Source organism: Dama dama, chromosome 7 (assembly GCF_033118175.1).
Source record: "Dama dama isolate Ldn47 chromosome 7, ASM3311817v1, whole genome shotgun sequence".
NCBI lineage: Eukaryota > Metazoa > Chordata > Mammalia > Artiodactyla > Cervidae > Dama > Dama dama.
This window is the reverse complement of record NC_083687.1, coordinates 6200647-6222219: the sequence shown is the minus strand read 5'-3', so window position 1 is coordinate 6222219 and position 21573 is coordinate 6200647. Positions and strand designations below refer to the sequence as shown.

Genomic DNA, 21573 nt, shown 5'->3' with positions numbered 1-21573 from the left:
AACAACCTCCACTTTTTCAGGAAATCTGGGACTACAAGTTTGAAAAAGTGGATGTGTAAAGTTCCATACTGATTATTAGGCTATAATGAAAATGAGATAGTGAAAATGACCTATCATAGAGGCAATGACCTCCAGGATCTTCAATTTCCTTTTACTTTCAAAGGCAAATAAAAACCATCTTTTACATAATGTCCACTTCCTCAAGGCAAGTCAAATCAGCACCTCAGGTATTTCTGTTTTCCAAGTCATCTGCAATTACCCACGTGTCACAGAGGTAAAACTTGATGGGACAAAAATTCATACAGCTATCTTTTTTTTTTTTTTTCAAAAGTAAAAAAGGTATTTACTTTCGAACTTTCAGACCATTTTCTTTCTGACCTTAAAGAACACAGATGTACCTATTCCATAAGGTTTATTAGTATATTGCAATATCTCTCTTTTTAAGGTTCTGGAACAACTGATTAAGAATCCTATTTTTAAATAGAAGTATAGATGTAAACATGAGTGTATTGGACGTGAACGCATATACAGATGCTACAAATGTGCTTTAGCCTAAAATATCATAGCACTTGGTCAGTGATAGTATCATACAATAGAGCCTTGGCACAAAGGAATTCTGATTGTGCTGCATACAGAATTCTACATGCATTAAAGGAATGTCAATAATAAAATATATTCTAGAAGGAGATGAAACATGTTCATGGATAGATGTGGAGCTTTGCGGGGGGTGGGGGGGGGCTTGGAATTTAATTATTCAGTTCAGTATTCTATATTTCTACTTTCTACTAATAGGAAACTAGTGATACAAGCATCTTTAACCATATAATCCCCATTCAATTTACAGAAATTGAGTTTCTTAAGACCAAAGCAAATATTCAAAAGAAGCAAGACCACTTGAAACCGACCGATGAAATAGGCCACGATTCACCATTAATGTATTAAGGCTCTGAGCCATTCCTGGGTGTGGAGCGCTTAGGTAGAGCCACAGTTAGGAGATCATCTGGACATATTGAAAGACAATGTCCAGAGACTAAAAGACTCTTTAAGATGAGAAAGTGGTGTTTAATCTAACCTCTCATTTAACTATAAAGTCAAAATAAACATAATGCTAAAATATCAATACTATTTATCATAGAATTTCCCCAACATAAAGGACAGGCAAAAAAATATCTCAAAATATACTCCTTTACCTTTAAATTTACGACAGACTCTCTGACGAAAGCCTTTCATCCATCACACTATCAAGCAACCTTTACGATACGTAGGAATAGATTTAATATAGTCACGAACCATAAACTTTTCAAATAAAATCATTTTTAAGAAAAACGATTTGGTGAGGCTCTCAGTGGTGAAACAGTCCATTTATTTAAGAAGCCAAGAACCTTTTTTTAAGGGTTAACCAATACCCCATATCAAGCAAGGGCAGCAATGCCTTAGTAATCCCACGGAGAATGAACCAACCGGTAACCACCCTCCCAGCAAGAAGGATGATTATGCGTAGTGCTTAAGAGCTTTTACAAAGGAGAAAAACGCAAGGTGCTTCTTGGAAACCAAACCCCTCCCCCGCACTGTACTGCCCATCCGAGGCTGTCTCCCGGCCATCGCCCACCCGGCCACCCTCCCTGCGGTGGGGTACGGAATCCCGTCCCCAAAAGCCCCGGTTCAGTCCCAGGACTGGTCCAGACACCTGTTTACTTGTGGCTCCTGTCAAGCAAAGGAGACGGTCACCCCGCTGGTCCGTGCCCCGCCCGGGCGCGGGGGCGACATACCTTTGTACCTCTCCAGGACATCCTCGTAGGCCTGGAGGTACTCCTGCTCGTCCACGCACAGGTAGGCGGCCGGGGAGAGGTACCCCGCCATGCCCAGGTTTATCTCAGCGGGGACCGGCCGAGCCCCCTCTCCCGCTCGAAATCCGGACAGGACCGCAGTCAGCAAGGGGCAGCCGCGGGCACGAAACGCACGAGGAGGGCAGGCCGGGGGGAGCGCCGGGGCGCACAGGGGGTCGGCCGGGGAGACGCCCCGGGGTCTCAGCGACGGTCAGTGCGGGCGAGCCCGGCGGCGGCGCGCGGCGCCACGCGGCGCCGGGGAGCCCGGGGCGCGGCTGGGGCGGGCGCCTGCACCCTCGGGAGCCGAGGCGGCGGCCGCCCGGGCCCGGCTCTGCGCGCCCGCTCGGGGCCGGGAGGACGCGCGCGCTGCCTCCGCCCGCGGTGCTCCGCGGCGCATCTGCGGCATTTCCTGGCCGCCGCGCCGCAGACGCGCGCCCGCGCCCGGGAGGGGGAGCGCGGGGAGGGGGCGGGAGAGAGGGAGGGCGGCGGCGGCCTCCGGCGGGCAGCGCCCGGCCCCTCCCCGGCCCGCCCTCCCCGGGCGCGAGCCGCCGCCCGGATCCCAGGGGCGAGGTTTCTATTTGGGACCCACAACAGGTGCCTGGGAAACAAAGCCGCGGATCGCGCCTCCCGCGCTCGCAACCCCCGCGCGGCTCCGGGAGAGACCGGGGGAGCCTCCGGGACCCGTTGGCGCGGAAGGGCCGGGCCCCGTGGGGCGCACGGGGGCGGGAGCCGGGGTCCGCGCCTCGGGGGGCCGCCTGCGCCTGCGCGCCCCGCGGCCCCGGCCCGGTCGGCTGCCCCTCCCTGCCGCCCCCCAGAGCCTGCCCGCGCCGCTGCGCCGCCAGAGACAGCGGGCTCCGCCACGCGCTCCTGCCCGCCGCGGATCACCCCGCGCAGCACTGCGCTCTGCTGAACGGAGCAAAATGAGGACGATTCCCTTCACTCCGGCGAATCGAATACTAACGTGGACAGTTAAAAGGTCCACTGGAGGAACCGGTTGGTACCCAGACGTGAGCCCGTGTAGTAAACAGGGCTGACAGAAGTCGGCCGGCCTTGGATGGAATCCCGGCTCCTAACGGTGTGATGTGGCCAAGTGACTTACCCTGTCTTCATCACGATAATCATATCATAAAGTTCATCCTATCATATCACAAACTTGTGACATCTCAATATTGTACCTGCTAGCTGTTATTATTATATGAGCCACTTCATTGTTGACTCTGATGGATGACTCTGGCCACATCGGCCCTCCCTATTTCTTCTTTGATGAGTACTGACCTTTTGTCCTTGATAAGTCTTTTTTTCTTTTTCAGTGATGTGAATCTGGACCATTTTCCATGAATTCTTGCATGGGAATGAGTAGTCTTGAGAAAACTGTATACTCTGGATAAAACTTCCTTAAGTTAGAATTGGAAAGCTTTACTTCGCATTAGTAATTGGCCTATTTTTGTGACTCCAAACAGAACAAGACCATACTTCTCTTTTCTGTCCTGACCACTGACCTGAGTTTGCTCCCACATCCCACGCACTAAGCCTTTAGAATCACTAGAGTTTTCTTGCAACTTGGCATGCATTTATGTGCACATTAGTTCATGAAGCAACAAACATGGCCCATATAGGACACCTTGAACTGAAAGGATTAGCAATTCGATCCCTAAGAGTCATTCCATTTACAAATCACATATATACAAGTAAATCTCTCAGAACTCTCCTGTCTCTCATGGACATAGAGAACAGAGTTGTGGTTGCCAGGGGGTACAGGCTTGGGGGGAGGAATGGAGTGGGAGCTTAGGATTAGCAGATGCAAACTATTACATATATGATGGGTAAACAACCAGGCCCTATAGCACAGGCCCTATAGCACAGGGAACTATATTCAGTATCCTGTGATAACCATGATGGAAAAAAACATGAAAAAAAGAATATATATATACATACATATATATATAACTGAATCACTGCTGCTGTGTAACAGAAATTAACACAACATTGTAAATCAATTATACTTCAATTAAAAAATTTTTTTTGTTAACTGTCTTGTCTCCCTCCCAAGAGTAAGGTCATTGAGGTCTGACCCTTAATCAGAAATTGATACCCAGTAGCTTCCCTGATAGCTCAGTTGGTAAAGAATCTGCCTGCAATGCAGGAGACCCCAGTTCAAATTCTGGGTCGAGAAGATCCGCTGGAAAAGAGATAGGCTACCCACTCTAGTATTCTTGGGCTTCCCTTGTGCCTCAGCTGGTAAAAAATCCGCCCGCAATGCGGGAGACCTGGGTTGGATCCCTGGGTTGGGAAGATCCCCTGGAGAAGGGAAAGGCCCCTCACTCCAGTATTCTGGCCTGGAGAATTCAGTCCCTATACAGTCCATAGGGTCGCAAAGAGTGGGAAGCGACTAAGCAACTTTGACAAGCACCCAGTTTTTTGAATATAATCACTGCATACTTAAGTGATTTTTAACTGTTCATTTAAGGAACTAGTCAAAAGGAACAAGCAGCATTGGCAGTCACTGGGGTAAATGTATATTCCTGGAATGATAATCAAGGATCAAGCTGCTAATAATCTTAGTGTATTCCACAAGGAAGCAGCAAAAACATAGCAGTTTAGAGCTTGGTCCCTCGAGTCAAGATGTCCTGAACTCAGATCCTAGCTCCACCACTTCCTAGAACCTCAGGAAGAGCCTCTCCTCTTTTGGCAGATTTCTGGGCTGAAAAAAATGAAGAAGATAAGAGTGTGTGTGCTCAGTTGCTCGGTCATGTCCAACTCTTTGCAATCCAATGGACTGTAGCCCTCCAGGCTCCTCTGTCCATGGGGTTTTTCAGGCAAGAACACTGGAGTGAATTGCCATTTCCTACCCCAGGGGATCTTCCCGATCCAGGGATTGAGCCTGTGTCTTTTGGGTCTCCTGCATTGGCAGGTGGATTCTTTACCACTGTGCTACCTGGGAGATAAGTCCTGGGTGTTCATTGGAAGGACTGATGCTGAAGCTGAAACTCCAATACTTTGGCCACCTCATGCGAGGAGTTGACTCACTGGAAAAGACCCTGATGCTGGGAGGGATTGGGGGCAGGAGGAGAAGGGGATGACAAGAGGATGAGATGGCTGGCTGGCATCACCAACTCCATGGGCATGGGTTTGAGTAAACTCCGGGAGTTTGTGATGGACAGGGAGGCCTGGCGTGCTGAGATTCATGGGGTCACAAAGAGTCAGACACGACTGAGCGACTGAACTGAACTGAACTACCTGGGAAGCCCTGAAAATAACAGTGCCTACTTCACAAAATTGTCCAGAAACCTGAATGAGATAACATGGGCTTCCCTTCTGACTCAGCAGCTAAAATATCTGCCTGCCATGTGAGAGACTTGGGTTCGATCCCTGGGTTGGGAAGATCCCCTGGAGAAGGGAAAGGCTATCCACTCCAGTATTCTGGCCTGGAGAATCCCATGGACTGTATATACAAAGAGTCGGACATGACTGAGCAACTTTCACTTTACTTTTCATCAGGTGCTTATGAGAGCATAGGGCCATCAGTCAGCCATCATTCATAGAGCATTTACCATGTGTCAGGGAATTTGCCAAATGTTTTGCATTTACTACTTTATTCACCATAGCCATGATCCTTGGATAGACAAAATGAAGGTGAGAAGTAAATGTTCAGTAAATTGTCCAAGAAAACACAACCAGTTTGTGATAGAGGAGGAATTAAAATCCGAAGTCTGACTCTGCCAAGATCTCTCAATTCTTCACTTCAAAGAATTCACGTGGGACAAATATCCATGGTTTAAAATAGCATCGTCACTAACAAACCATGTACCTTCACAAGCACTTCAAGACTGAAAAACAGCTTACGATGTCCTGCAGGTAAAAACAGCAGATGTGCCTGTTACAATGCTAAAGGAAACAAAGCCCCTTTCCTTCCACATCTCCATGCTGTTCTCACCTTGACCCGGAGAGATGAGGAGAACATACATGGCAAGACAGACTCAGATTTCAACATGAAGACACTGCAATAAATGCAGAATCACTTTCAAATGACAAAGATCAGACATGTGACACCATCGCCAGGAAATGTACCTCTGATTATCTCATCACACTGCTTTTTACATCCTCAAGTGATTCCCCACCACTGACAGCTAAATAGTCCAGTCTCTGCAGAACTGCCCCAAAGCATCCTAACAGTTCCCACTCTTCCCTACAAATCCCAGGCTTCCGCTGCACAGATGACTTGCAGTTTCCATCTGAACCCACCTCCCTGCTGTGTGTCTGCAGCTCCATCCCACGGAAGTGACCTCCAGTTTGCACCAGTCCATCAGGCTCACGAAACCTCCCCTCCCGCAGCGAGCCCCCCGGAAGCCCTTCAGGAAGCCGCCCGGCCTCCTCTCAGTCCGTGGTAATCAGTCTCCCTCTGGGCTCTCCTCATCCCGGCCCTCAGAGCGGTCACAGCTGGCCTCTCACTCGCGCCGTGTGAGGTTAGAACTGCTTTCAAGGCAGAACCGAGTGCGCACCTTCATTGTATCCCAGAAGCGTAATAAACATGTATTGAACGTGAGTGACTAACGGGATCCCCCAAACCATATGGTCTTCTCCACTCGAGACATTTCCTCATTCCGTTCTATTTTTACAACCTTAAACACAATAACCATGTCCAACTTTCAATTCCATTATTACTAAATAATGCACACAGCGGACATCCCCACACCCTTTCTGACCCTTGCCCTGTCTCTTACTGGGGATGAACTTAAAAGACAGATTAGGTTTCAGGCCAAGTGCAAAAATGCCTAATAAAATGAGAAGTTGAAATATGAATGATATGCTTTCCAGCTCTCCCCTGTACCACATCCCCTCAGATGACCTGTCCCCTTACCCTGGATGCTGTGTCATAACATACCTGAACTTCATAGGTTAGCCACCTGATGATGAAACAGGTGTTTGGAGACTGACCCCTCAGCCTATGCTCCATGTATGAGGATGGATGTGATTTGTGTGCAATAGCCAATTTACCAGTATTCACTTTAAACATGGTCATTAGTACACATCCATGCTAGAGCCACTTATTCTGTCTGTTGTTTTATTTTGTCTTGTTCTATTTTTGAAGAACTCATATAATCTTAAAAGTCCGTAACTTGGAGGTCTTCAGTGCACCAACTACCGCTAACTTCATAGCAAACCCTTTACAATAAGTAAGGTGTGGCCTCGCCCTCACAGAGCCGAGGCTCCCCTGACCCCAGCGTCCACTTTTCCACTGCACCCCATCAGAAACCCCAGGTCCTCCATTCCCCACCGGCCGTACACACCGCCGGCTACTACCGCCAGCCTCTGCTGGCTGCCTGTCTAGTAGTTTATGTAATCTCATCCCCCTGACAGACAGGCGCCCTTCCTTCTCTCCTAGCCCCTCCTTCACTACCAAAAGCAAAATGCCCATCTCTGCCACATCCATCAAAACTCTCAGCCCAGGAGCACCTTCCGCCATCCAGGTGTCCTGCTTTGTAGACCCAGGTTTGCCACAGAGCACCACCTGTTACGGTCTTCCCTTTCTGCTGAGACGAATATCTGGTACCCTGGTTCTGGCACTGTCCCGCCCCCTGGGGATCTCATGACCGGGCAGGGAATCCAGCCCTGGTGACCAGACCCTCTGGTGTCCGCCCAGCCCTCTGCAAGCCCCGGGCCGCCCTGCTTGCTCTCCCTTGGCTCCCAAACTGTCTCCATCCTCCCTGCCCTGCCCGCCTCCACCCTCCATGTCAAAGGCCTGGGTGAGACCAGCCAGCATCTCACAAAAGAAGCCAGAAGAAGCTCAAGGCTGTTGCCCCAGAAACCCAGATGAGAGAATGGCTGGCTGGGCGCTGTTTATTTTTCCCGTAATCAGAAAATCCCACTGGGGGGACCCTCAGGGGACTCTCGGCCAGGATCTGAGCTAGTCCCCTGCAGCCTCTTAGGAGGAAGACAAGTCCCAGCTCTGCATGATGGTGGGAAGCAAGAGAAACTGAGTGGGCAGGGACCTGGGAGGGAGAGAGGGGGAGGGGGCAGAGGCCCAATCCACCATAAAAATCAACTCTGGTAAACACCTCACCTTTGGCCTTTGCAAGAGAGCCCCCCAGGACACACCCCAAGCTACCCCATTGCCATTTCTGAGAAAAAAATTAGGTAACAACCACCTCAAAAAGCATAGCTCATATATACACAAACCACACGGGCCCTGCAGGCGGGGGGATAGATTTCCACAGCAGGCTCAGCTTGCAGCTGAGTGAAACAAGCCATCCCTTCTGGGACCTTCAGGCAGTGCAAGGGAACACCAGGTAACAGAAGAGAAACACCGGTCCCTCCCATGTATTAATTAATCAGGGATGCATGGCGGCTAAACGCTCAAAAGCACCAAAGGCAGGAGCTGCCATGAACACATGATGCTAATAGAGATGCTACGCTTTAAAAAAAAAAAAAAAAGGGACTGTAGAGAGCCCTATGCAATCTTGGGTACCAGAACCCAGGAATCTAGGCCCCTGATAAATCTGGTGGCCCGGAGCTCCCGGGCAAACGAAGCTTCCAGCAAACACACTGGGAAACACTGAGTTAATACTTTCAGACTGTCACAGTGGCGACTGCACATAAATAGGAAACTTCAATGCAGATGCCTGTAAATATCATCTTGGTTTCAAAGATATCAGTTCCTCCAACCAGAAGACAGGGCCAAACAGCTTAGTCACTAGCAGACAGGGCCAATTGCTCCTTCGATAAAATCGGGACAGAAAGTAAACATGGTCATCCTCCCCCCCCTCCCAGCCCCCACCTTAAGCCTCAACTCCCGGCCAGACAGGGCCCCCGGGGAGCTGGTGGGTGAATTTCCACCTCTCCGCAACCCCCCAGCCGGGCCCCCCGCTGCTCGTTCTTACCTGCGATCCTAAGCACTGCCCTCTCCGCAGGGTCCAGCACGGAGCCCCCGTGGATCTTTCTTTTCGATCGCTCATGTTTAGGCAAATTCCAGGGCAAGGTGTCTCCAGGAGCTGGAGATGCAGAGCCAGATTTCTGGCTGAAATCATCTTCGTCGGAAAAATCCGCAGAGGAAGACATAGAGCAGCGATAGGACGCGTTCCCGGAGCTCTACAGGGGATGACACAGAGAAAAGCATCAACGGCAGGGCACTCGCGTCAGCGCGTCCATTTCAGCAGCCCCCTCCCTACCCCCAAAGGGAGTCCGCCGTCCCGCACCCTCCTCCGCGCGGCGGGGGAACCCGTCCCAGGGCCGACCCCGGCGCTCACCATCTTCCCCGGGTCCCGGCTCCAACCCCAGCCACAAGGGCTGGGCAGCTCCGGGTCCAGGAAGATGGGCACCCAAGTGTGTGGCCTGTGGTCCGGCCACCAGCTCACAGATGACTGGCCCAACAATGAAGCCAGAATCCACAGCCTTCCTGTTACAAATCTATAGTATCTGGCTCCCCCACCAGGCCGGGACCGAGATTTTCCATTACGAGCTGCTGCTTAATTCATTAATGCAACTCGCTCCAAGTTGCAAACACAAAGCACAAACGCAGGATGCTGAGTCCTGACTCCTTTCCGCTTCCCCTCCGAGTCTCCCCTCCGACCAGGTTTGAGCCCCTCGTCCTTTTCAGTTCATTTTTCTTCCTGAGCTTGAAGCTAGTTCCCAGACTCTTCTGGAGGAAGGAGGGAGGAGGGGCTGGTTCTGAGAAGAGCCTTTTCTGCAGACCTGGAGGGCACAAAAGGCTGTTTGCAGAAGCCAAAGGCAGCACCAGTAAACAAACGTCTGAACCCGGTTTAGAGCTCTGGAGATCATATAAACTTCGAGCAGAGGAACAGCTGCCAGGGATGGAGACGGAGGGATGCGGGTGGGGAGGGGGAAGAGCTCCCCGGCCCGCCCCGTCATCACACGAGGAAACCGGAGACACCGCTCGGACCGAGTGCGTGGCCTGAGCTCGGTCCTCCTTCCAGGAGCCGGGTGCAGGGCGTGGCCGGCTCTGTGTGCCCCGCAGGAAAAAGGACCAGTCATCAGCCCTGCCTCTTTGGTTGGGTTAAGTTTGTGATAATTTAGTGAGCCACCCATTTACCATCTAAAAGAGGCTGCTAACTGTGCTGTGAACACGGATATAAACAAGATAAAGCATCCATGGGGGAAAGAAAAAAAAAAAAAAAGCCGGCTGTCTGACAACCTCCCAAAGCTTGCGGGATGAACCAGAAGTGAATCAGGATCTGGCGTGACCGACGTGAGGTCCTGACGCAGGTCTAGTGACCAACACCATCATTTTAAAAGCAAACGCACTATTTCCTGAAAAGTGTCTAAGATTTCTCTTTGGCTTTACTCTTTCCCCTCAAAAGCAGTTTTCCATTTTACATGAAATGCATCGCTTTGGCTAAGTATCAATTTATTTAGATTTTGTGTGCTTTCTTAGTGGAAATCGTATTCCAGGCAAATAAATAAATACCACTGATTTTCTGTATTCACTGGAATCCACAGAGTTGTGAGGAGGCATTAAGTCAGTCACAGGATGCTACTATCAACTTACTTTATTTTCCATGTTTTTCTGAAAATTCGTCTTGAGCTCTATAAGGCTGTGATGCTGTGTAGGTCCATGAAAAAGGATGACATTCTTAAAGACTTTCAAAAGGGCAACAGCTTTCCTTGGTTGCCTTCTGTCTTCCTTAAACTCGCTTCCTACCTGTCCTTAGGAAAGATCATCTTTTATCTGTGGGCTTGTATTTCTTGTTTCACGCACTCTTCCAGTGAGGGTAGTCATTTGATTGTTTATAGACAGACTTGGGGGAAAAATGGTTAAAGGACCGCCCCCATCCAAAAAACTCCTATTATTGATTTTTGTAGATGAAGTAAATTTTTTTAATGATTAGAGTCTCAGCTAATGGAAGAGCAAAACATGATTTATGCCATGACATAAACACCACTCATCACCCAGCCAGATGGGAACACTTGCGACCCTGGACCCAAGGGTGTTTGACTGGTGCAGCCTCTAAGCTGGACATGTCCTTGGTGAAAGGGTAAGAGGAAGACAAGGCAATCAGCAGCACTTCTTTCAACAGCACAGGGGAATATACACGCAGATGGAGGGAAAGCACGCTGGTCTGCACACAGCCAAGTCTCCCCAGGCTGCAGGACTTGAGTGTTTTAACCATCAAAGCATTTGGGTTTTCCCCACAACAATCTTTATGAACACTCTTTAAATATAAGGTAAACTATACAAAATTAGGCCCATGTGAACCTTGGAAACTAAGATTTTTTTTTTTTTAATCATTTACATGCTTCATTTTCTGAGAATTACCTTTTAATTCACTTTTTAAATTTCAGACATATGCACTCAACACAGAAATATTTTTTCTATATCTTTTTAGCCTTATCTGGCTGCTTTATTTAATTTGAATTTTCTATTTTAATTCGTGGTGTTTGCTGTTGGCTCTTTAGCTGCCAACAAGATAAGAGACTAAACTGGCCACCTTTTAAGGGCTACTGAATTTAGTCTTTTAGGTTACAAGTGTATGATTCAATGACTGCTTAAGCATATTAAAAAGCAGAGACATCTAATAAAAATAAATGAAAAAAATAAAAAAATAAAAAGCAGAGACATTACTTTATCAACAAAGGTTTGTCTAGTCAAGGCTATGGTTTTTCCAGTAGTCATGTATGGATGTGAGAGTTGGACTATAAAGAAAGCTGAGTGCCGAAGAATTGATGCTTTTGAACTGTGGTGTTGGAGAAGACTCTTGAGAGTCCCTTGGACTGCAAGGAGATTCAACCAGTCCATCCTAAAGGAGATCAGGCCTGGGTGTTCATTGGAAGGACTGATTTTGAAGCTGAAACTCCAATACTTTGGCCACCTAATTCGAAGAGCTGACTCATTGGAAAAGACCCTGATGCTGGGAAAGATTGAGGGAAGGAGGAGAAGGGGACGACAGAGGATGAGATGGTTGGATGGCATCATCGACTCGATGGACATGGGTTTGGGTGGACTCCGGGAGTTGGTGATAGACAGGGAGGTGCAGTCCATGAGGTCGCAAAGAGTCGGACACGACTGAGCAACTGAACTGAACTGAACTGAATTTAGTCTTTTAGGTTACAAATATGTGATTCAATGAATGCTTTTATTTTAATGAATGAAGGTTGTCTATGGTTTCTGTCTTCAAATTTGGGGAAAATATATTTGGAATCTTAATAAATTTGCATTCATTTATAATGTCAGTGGCATCCATGCCAGTGAATAAAGCACATTTTCTTTCTTTTTTTTTTATAAAGCACATTTTCTACAACAAGTGTTCCAGGTGGGAGGGGGGAAATTCTACCACTCACCTGTCCTTTCGTAATATCAGGCAAACTGGATGAACCATTGATAACTGTTTTTCTGTTTCTTTTTTATTTTTTTAAATATTTGATGACGTGAAAGAAGAAAGTGAAAAAGCTGGCTTAAAACTAAGATCATGGCATCTGGTCCCATCAGTTCATGACAAATAGAAGTGGGAAAAGTAGAAGCAGTGACAGATTCTCTTGGGCTGCAAAATCACTGCAGACGGTGCCTGCAGCCACGAAATTAAAAGACACTTGCTCCTTGGAAGGAAACCTATGACAAACCTAAAAAAATTATTAAAAAGCAGAGACATCACTTGGCCAACAAAGGTCTGTACAGTCAAGGCTATGGTTTTTCCAGCAGCCCTGTACAGATGTGAGAGTTGGACCATAAAGAAAGCTGAGCACTGAAGAATTGATGCTTTTGAATTGTGGTGCTGGAGAAGACTCTTGACAGTCCCTTGGACTGCAAGGAGATCAAACCTGTCAATCCTAAAGGAAATCAACCATGAATATTGATTGGAAGGACTGATGCTGAAGCTGAAGCTCCAATACTTTGGCCACCTGATGCAAAGAGCTGACTCTTGAGAAGAGATCCTGATGCTGGGAAAGATTGAGGGCAGGAGGAGAAGGGAACGACAGAGGATGAGATGGTTAGAGAGCATCAATAACTCAATGGACATGGATTTGAGCAAACTCTGGGAAATGGTGAAGGACCGGGAAGCCTGGCCTGCCACAGTCCATGGGGTTGCAAAGAGTCGGACAAAACTTAGCGACTGAACAACAAATTGAAGTATAGTTGATTTACAATGTTGTGTTTGTTTCAGATGTACAGCAAAGTGATCAAGTTATACATACATACATACATATATATATTCTTTTTCCGATTCTTTTTCCTGAGAATGGATTAAAATGAAGCGCTTTGAAGTTGACTGACCCTCCAAAACTATTCTTTATTGATCTGAAATGACTTGGCACTTCACATCTCTGCCATGGAGATTAGAGGAAAGAGCTGTGAGTCCAGTTCTTTCTTTTGGAAAAAGCAAACGTGTTCTGTGACCCAAAGTCCAGGCCTCGCCTTCGATGTGGGGCTTGGAAGGTCAGACAAAGGAAGAGAACTCTTGGGACCAGCAAAAGACCCAAGTTCCTCCTGATCCGCTCCTGTTGCCTAAGGTTTGATTCCTGTTAAAATACAAACATCTGTCTGTAGGGAATTCATTAAATAAATGACAGTATATCCACACAATGGACTACTCTGCAGCAATTAAACAAAAATGTTATTGATCTACATTTAGCAAAGTGGGAATGGTGCATACAGAATGAGTCCTATTAAAAAAAAACAAAAAAACTTTGTGTGTATGTGTGTGTGTCTGTGGAAATGAATAGAAAGATAGATGATTTATAGACAAATAGGCAGATAGGTAACTATCTACCAGAGTGTAAACAGCAGTTATCTCTGGGTGATGACTAATACTATGAATGAATTTAACTTTATTCCTTATAATTTTTTAATGTAAAACAAATAGTATAAAAAAGATTACTGAAAAGGAAAAGATACTACATCAAGGGTCAGAGAAAACATCAAAGGCTATAGGAAGAAATAACCATTTAACCCAGTGATTTTAACTGTCTGGGGCTCATGGACACTTCTAAAAGTTGAAATCCAGGGAAACCTCTCTTCAGACCAGAGCCCATAAGCAAACACACACAAACTTCGCGTGTGATTTTATGGGATTCACTGGCGCCGGGCTAAGCCCCCAAGTTATATCATCAACTGTCAACCCCATTTGGCCTGCGTGTTGAAAACAAAAAAAGGTGGGGAGGGGGAAAGAATGTGGAGTATTCAGAAGTGAAGAAAGGTAATTAAGATAGTAAAGACAAAGCTGGCCGGGTCATCATGTTTTAATATTTGGCCATTTTCCTTAAATAAAGGACTGTGAGAGACTGGATCTCTACAACCAGAAACAAACACAGCAGGTTGTGGGAAAGAAACACCCACGCGCTGTGTCTCATCTCAGCTTCCATGTGAAGGCGGTCTGAGCAACTGAGTCAGATCCCCAAGAGCGCTCAAGTGACCTCCTAATCGCCCATTCATTCCCATGGTGTAAAAACAACCCCCATCTCCTAAAGCCAGGATAATGACATAATGCGACATTTTTAGCAGGGGAACTAAACAATAACCCCTCTAATTGAAACCCCGGCAGGGGATCTGGACTAGTACAATCGAGCTGCCTACCCTGGAAGCCGCCCAGCCTCAGCACCCGGATCTGGAGGAAAGTGCCAGGAAGCTGCCTCTGCCCAGCATTCTCTGAAGGCAGCAAGAAACCAGTGTGGAGCTAAGACCCCGAGAGGCTCCAGACGGCCGAGGCCCCGGGCGGGCAGGCGGCCTCTCACAAACCCGCACACTGCTGGAAGCACAGTTCCAAAAATTTAACAAGAAAATAAAAAGCCTGTGAGGAAAAAATTGGACAAACTCAGATTGAGGGATATTCGAAGATAATTTTATCCTGGACTATTTCAAAGAGGAAAAAGGTCAATGTCACAAAACCCAGACACTACCTAAAGCTGGGACTCTGCTAAATTTAAAGACAGTGGAAGCCTAACAACACAGTTACGAACCTTAGTGGGAGTCTGAATTTCTCTTTAAGCTAAAAAGGCATGTTAGGGACAACAACGGGGAGAATGTGAACCTGGATCACCAACTGTTTATTAGCTGAAACTGGGAAATTACTGTTAATTTGTTGGGGTGTGCAAATGGTATTTTGGTTACGCAGAAAAGCATCCTTATCTAAATTCATGCTGTCTGCACTGGTTTTCAGTTGTCTCAGTAAAAACAAGAATTGGTAAATGTGGCAACAGGTTAACAGTAAGTCTTCACTGTACTGCTCTCTCAACTTTGCTGTAAATTTGAATATTTTCAAAATGACGGGCTGGAAAAACACAGAGCAAGCTCTTTTATGGTTTGTTTTCGTGTTTGTGTGTGTGTTGCCTAGTCCAGGCCTGTTCTCACAAGATCAGATCCCCTGGGTTTATGTCCTCGGTGACAGACCCTAACTAAGTAATTGCTCATGTGAAAGTTGCTCAGGCGTGTCTGACTCTGCAACCCCACAGACTGTAGTCTGTCAGGCTTCTCTATCCACGGGATTCTCCAGACAAGAATACTGGAGTGGGTTGCCATGCCCTCCTCCAGGGGATCTTCCGAACCTAGGGATCGAACCCAGGTCTCCCAGACCATCTCATAGACAATTGGAGAAGAACCAAAACAGATGCTGACGTCAAGGGGACCCCAGATCTTTCTGCCTCTGTCCCAATCACAGCTGCATCTTTCCAACAGGTGGAAAGATACTTAAAAGGCGCCTCTGCGTTATTCACAGTACACAATCCAGGAAGCACAAAATTGGTGCAGTATCACATAATTTTTACACATTTTATATAAACTCCCACCCAAAAAAACAAAATTTAGAATAAGTGAAGATCCAGTTTCATTTAAAACTCTGTTGATTAGGTAAGTACAAATACTAAATACTGACTTCTTATACAGTGTGTAAAAATACTTGATCTGGCCCAAGACTATTCTTCCATACTAGTTTTCTATTTGGAAATAAGTCCAAAAGCAAGGGCACATTATCTGATTTTAGAAATCTCAAGGAAAACCATCTCTACCACAAAGAAATAGGTATGGAAGAAAACAGAAAATATTGGAAAATGTGTTTAACCCACTGAAGACAAAATGACTTAGGGAAAACTTTGGGGGCTATGTGCTTGTCTTAGTTTAAGATGTTTCCAAAACTAGTTGAACAATGCAGGCACTCGCTTGTTGAAGAAATGACTCCTAATCAGCCTCTTAACTGGGAGCTACCTTTAAAGAGTAAGCGGGGAGACTCCTGGTTTGGTCGGACCCAGCCTGGCTTTCATGCTCTCCTTTCAGGAAAGATCTGCAGCAACTGTAAACCAAGAGGAGGAGAGCCTGGTGAAGCTAGAGGAGACGGGGAGGGGTGGAAGGGGGTCAAAGGGAGGGGGAGCTGGAAGGTTCTTAGATCCAAATCAGGGAGGAGATTTGGGGCAGAAAGGGAAGGAAGTCCAAGGTCTCCTTGTGATTGGAGAAGCCCAGTTCATCAGCCTCTGAAAGAAGGACACTGAGATTGAGGACACACACTCTCTCCAAGGTGTAAGACTGTGCACCGGTCACAGTGGTCCTTGCTGTTAGGTTTCCGGGGCAACCAGCCTCACTGATGGGATACAGGCAGGAGAGGTGCTCCCCAACGCCTTCTGTAGCTCTGAGGGATGCTCTACAAGGTAAGCACCAGACTCATTTCCTGAAGAGCCTAGCCTCAGGTCTAGGCTGTCTTGGCTCAGCTCTCAGGCATTCTGCAAGACTTCCTTCCTTTCAATTTAACCAGCAAGTTCTCGCTCTCTAAATCGCTTATTCAGTGACTGAAGTCAGGGGCTGGATGGAGCATTTTTACTCACTGTCCAAGTTAATCCTCACAGTAACCCAGTAAGGAGGTACAATTAGGGAGATTAAGTCACTTGTCCACAGGCGTTCTTTCAGTCCAAGGTGGAGCTGGAGTTCCACCTGGGTCTTTTGGACACCAAAGTGCCCTAGAATGTGGTCCCAGGCCCTCAGAGGAACACAGAACATGCTCACAGCCCTCAACCATCTTACCACAGATTTGGAGAGCCCAAAAGGATTAGAGTTGCTCTGTATTTACTTCGGTCCAAAGCACAGAAATGACCAGGAGACAGGAGTCAGTTCACAATGATGAAAATCATTCCAAAAAATACAGCTGCTCAGGTAAGGACAGCTTTGGGCCTCCTACCCAAGAGACCAAGCCTTCACTGAGGACAACTCACACCAACTCCATGTTCTTTCAACCCCAAGATTCTCCAGCCCTGGCTATTCTCACACTTCCATAAATCCTCTTCCCACACAGACAAATAAAAGAAAGGCCATGGGAAGTATCAAAACAGCTTCAAACTGTTTGAAATTTGTAAAATTTCAAATTGTTTGAAAACTGCAAAAACCTTTCAAAAATACCACAAAATTTTTTGCATGTCAACCTTAATGAAATCATATTAAAATTATAGAAATAGAGACACTGAGAACTAGTTTGCAGAATCTAAAATACGACACAGGGTCTCCCCAATGTGGTCCAGGGGCTAAGACGCCTCTCTCCCAAGGCAGGGGGCCCAGCCCAGATTCAACCTCTAGTCAGAGAACTAGACCCTGCATGCTGCAGTGAAGCCCTGGCACAGCCGAATAAATGAGCGTTTTTAAAACAATGTGACCCACATGGACTTAGCTACAAAGCAGAAACAGACTCACAGAAGTAGAGAACAGAATTGTGATTGCCTAGTGGGAGGAGTTAGGAGAGAGAGAAATTGAGACTTTGGGCAGACTTTGAGCAGATGCAAACAATTATACACAGGATGGATAAATAACAAGGTCCTACTACATGGTACAGGGAACTATATTCAATGTCCTATAATAAACCATAATGGAAAAGAATATGAAAAAGAAAAAAAAGAACGAATTTGCATTTGAGCATCTACAAACTAGTTTGCACTTGAGCGGCTTTGCAAACTCAGGAAGGGAATTTTTTAAAATCTGCCTCAAAGAAAAGTAAAACATAACTCTGAAAATAGTTCCACAACACAGAAACATATTACAAAAACTACTGAAAACTTCTCTTTACCTAGAGAATACTTAACTTTATATTTTGAATGGATGCCTATTTATACCAATCAATTAAAAAATGTATCTTAAGCACCCATAAGCTTCTGCTTTGGAAGAGCCTGACATCCAACCAGGAGAGTAAAGGTGATTAAGAGAGCCAACTTATAATGAAATGCTATCATTTTATCTTCATGCACTAGGCTGTGAAATAAGTCTTCCAATGGGACAATATAAATATGTGTGTAAAAGTATGGTTTACAGCACAAAGTGTATCAGGAGAAAGGGTCTGATGCAGGAGCACCCGTGGTCCCTGTGAAGTCAGGATGAAGACGCACTGCTCCAGCCCCCTGCCTTCCTCCCACAGTATCACCCCAGACGGGCGATGCTGACAGGGCTCTCCTGTAGAGCAGCGGTCCCCAACCTTTTTGGCACCAGGGACCGGTTTCGTGGAAGACAATTTCTCCACAGACCAGGGGGAGGGGATGGTTTCGGGATGACTCAAGCACATCACATCTGTTATGCCGCCACTGATCTGGCAGGAGGTGGCGCCAGGGGGAACCTGAGCCCTGTGGCCCGGCTGCAGGTACAGACGAGGCCTCGCTCACCCGCCGCCACTTACCCCGCTGTGAGGCTCGGCTCCTAACGGGCCATGGACTGGGGCCCCCTGCTGAAGACGCACGGTGTTCCCCTGCCCACTTTTTAAATTTGTGTTACTGAAATATAGCTGACTTACAGTGTGGCATTAATTTCTCCTGTATAGCACTGCTGCTGCTGCTAAGTCGCTTCAGGCATGTCCGACTCTGTGGACCCCATAGACGGCAGCCCACCAGGCTCCTCGGTCCCCGGGATTCTCCAGGCAAGAACACTGGAGTGGGGTGCCATTTCCTTCTCCAATGCGTGAAAGTGAAAAGTGAAAGGGAAGTCACTCAGTCGTGTCCGACTCTTTGCAACCCCATGGACGGCAGCCCACCAGTCTCCCCCACCCCTGGGATTCTCCAGGCAAGAACACTGGAGTGGGGTGCCATTTCCTTCTCCAATGCATGAAAGTGAAAAGTGAAAGGGAAGTCGCTCAGTTGTGTCTGACTCTTCGCGACCCCATGGACTGCAGCCCACCAGGCTCCCCCGTCCCTGGGATTTTCCAGGCAAGAGTACTGGAGTGGGGTGCCATTGCCTTCTCCCTGTATAGCACAGTGACTCAGATATCCATACACAGACATTCTTTTTCATTTCCTTTTCCGTTATGATTTATCACAGGACATTGAACACAGTTCCCTGTGCTACACTATAGGCCCTTGTTGCTTATCCATTCCATATGTGATAGTCTGAATCTGCTAATGCCACACTCCCTATCCTTGGCAGCCACATGTCTCCTCTCTGTGTCTGTGAGTCTCTCTCATAGACAGAGAAGTTCATTTGTGTCATATTTTAGATTCCACATGTAAGTGACATCATATGGCCTCTGTCTTTCTCTGTCTGACTTACTTCACTTAATATGATAATCTCTAGGTTCATCCATGTTGCTGGACATGGCATTATTTCATCCCTTTTTATGGCTGTGCAGTATTCTATTATAGCTATGTATCTATATAGATATATACAGGCTTCCCAGGTAGCTCAGCTGGTAAAGAATCTGCCTGCAATGCAGGAGACCCCAGTTTGATTCCTGGGTCGGGAAGTTCCCCTGAGAAGGGATAGGCCACCCACTCCAGTGGCTTCCCTGGTGGCTCAGATGGTAAAGAATGCGCCTGCAATGTGAAGACCTGGGTTCAATCCCTGGGATGGGAAGATCCTCTGGAGGAGGGCACGGCAACCCACTCCAGTATTCTTTACTGGAGAATCCCCATAGACAGAGGAGCCTGGCGGGCTACAGTCCATGGGGTCTCAAAGAGTTGGACATGACTGAATGACTAAGCACAGCATGGCATATACATATATATACACACACATACACACACACACACACACACACACACAGACCACAACTTCATTATCCATTCATCTATAAATGGACATTTAGGTTGTTTCCACATCTTTGGCCTGCTGACTTAAAAATTATTGGCAAACATTTAAAATTGGGAATTTTACATGAACATGCAGATGTGGATCATTGATCCCAGAGATAGTTTCCCCTTTCTAGAAAGAACACATGCTTTCCAGGCTAACACAGAGCTTACTAGCCGCATTATGCATTTATGATGCCTGCCCCTGCAGGCATCTGACTTTAGGGCCCGGCCATAAACTAAGGCAAGGAAGACATTGCTGCATGCAGAGATTAAGAATGACAGAGGCAGGGATGTAGGGATGATGGTAATCAATAAAAGGGGGATGTTTAAAAATGAAGCAGAAGGGAACTGAAGAGAAGACAAAATAAAACAGAGGGCAATGAAAGATGTCACTTAACTAGTGTCAAACAGAAACGGTGCTGCCGCCTTCCTACTGATGCCCTTGCTGGTCTCATTCTGCTCCATCCCCAAGAACCCTGGGGACTGGACCCCACTGCAGGACTCAGGAAGCGCTGGCCTGTGGTCACTGTGAACTGAGCTGGACCTCGCCCCCACCACACTGCTGAGCCCACTGGGTTTGCTCCTAATCCTTCCCCTGCTCAATCCTGCTCCCCACGTGTTCCTCCCACCCCATTCTAGGTTGTGGGAGGCTTTCTATTGGAAAGAAGACATGGGTATGATCATGCATGTGGAATCCTAAGGTATTAGCACAGGATGTTTGCAGAGACCAAACCAAAAGTACCATCCACGCTGTTAGTCACGAAGCTAAAAGATGCACATGATGTTGTTTTCATCACAGGGGACTGGAATGCAAATGTAGGAAGTCCAAGAGATACCTGAAGTAACAGACAAGTTTGCCCTTGGAGTACAAGTGAAACAGGGCAAAGGCTAACAGAGTTTTGCCAAGAGAAAGCAATGGTCATAGCAAACACCCTCTTCCAACAACACAAGAGAAGACTCTACACATGGACAACACCAGATGGTCGACACCGAAATCAGATTGATTATATTCTTTGCAGTCAAAGATGGAGAAGCTCTCTACAGTCAGCAAAAACAAGACCAGGAGATCATGTGACTCAGATCATGAACCCCTTATTGCCATATTCAGACTGAAATAGAAGAAAGTAGGGAAAACCACTAGACCCTCCAGGTATGACCTAAATCAAATTTAATCTTACAATTATACAGTGGAAGTGAGAAATAGATTCAAGGAATAAGATCTGATAAACAGAGTGTCTGAAGAACATTGTACAGGAGGCAGTGATCAAGAGCATCCCCAAGAAAAAGAAATGCAGAAAGGCAAAACGGCTGCCTGAGGAGGCTTACAAATAGCTGAGAAAAGAAGAGAAGTGAAAGGTGAAAGAGAGAAGAAAAGACATACCCATTTGAATGCAGAGTTCCAAAGAATAGCAAGGAGAGCTAAGAAAGCCTTCATCAGTGACCAGTGCAAAGAAATAGAGGAAAAGAAGAGAATGGGAAAGACTAGAGATCTCTTCAAGAAAACTAGAGATACCAAGGGAACATTTCATGCAAAGGGGGGCACAATAAAGGACAGAAACAGTATGGACCTAACAGAAGCAGAAAGTATTAAGAAGAGGTGGAAAGAATACACAGAAGAACAATACAAAAAAGATCTTCATGACCCAGATAACCACAATGGTGTGATCACTCACCTAGAGCCAGACATCCTGGAATGTGAAGTCAAGTGGGCCTTACTATGAACAAAGCTAGTGGAGGTGATGGAATTCTAGTTGAGCTATTTCAAATCCTAAAAGATGAT

The 21573-nt window shown here is 46.8% G+C and overlaps 1 protein-coding gene across 11 annotated transcripts in view; it reads right to left on the bottom strand.

Annotated features, from left to right (window-relative positions):
- DST (dystonin) overlaps nt 1–21573 on the bottom strand; it is a 517500-nt gene that overhangs the window by 408254 nt on the left and 87673 nt on the right. For 6 of the 11 annotated variants that reach the window (XM_061146340.1, XM_061146344.1, XM_061146341.1 and 3 more), the window contains exon 4: nt 8705–8912. In XM_061146340.1, coding sequence (XP_061002323.1) covers nt 8705–8912 — 208 coding nt within the window. Of the gene's footprint in view, nt 1–1769; nt 1876–8704; nt 8913–9515; nt 9583–21573 lie in introns of those variants that run through there. The other 5 variants (XM_061146352.1, XM_061146347.1, XM_061146350.1 and 2 more) reach the window with 2 other exon arrangements.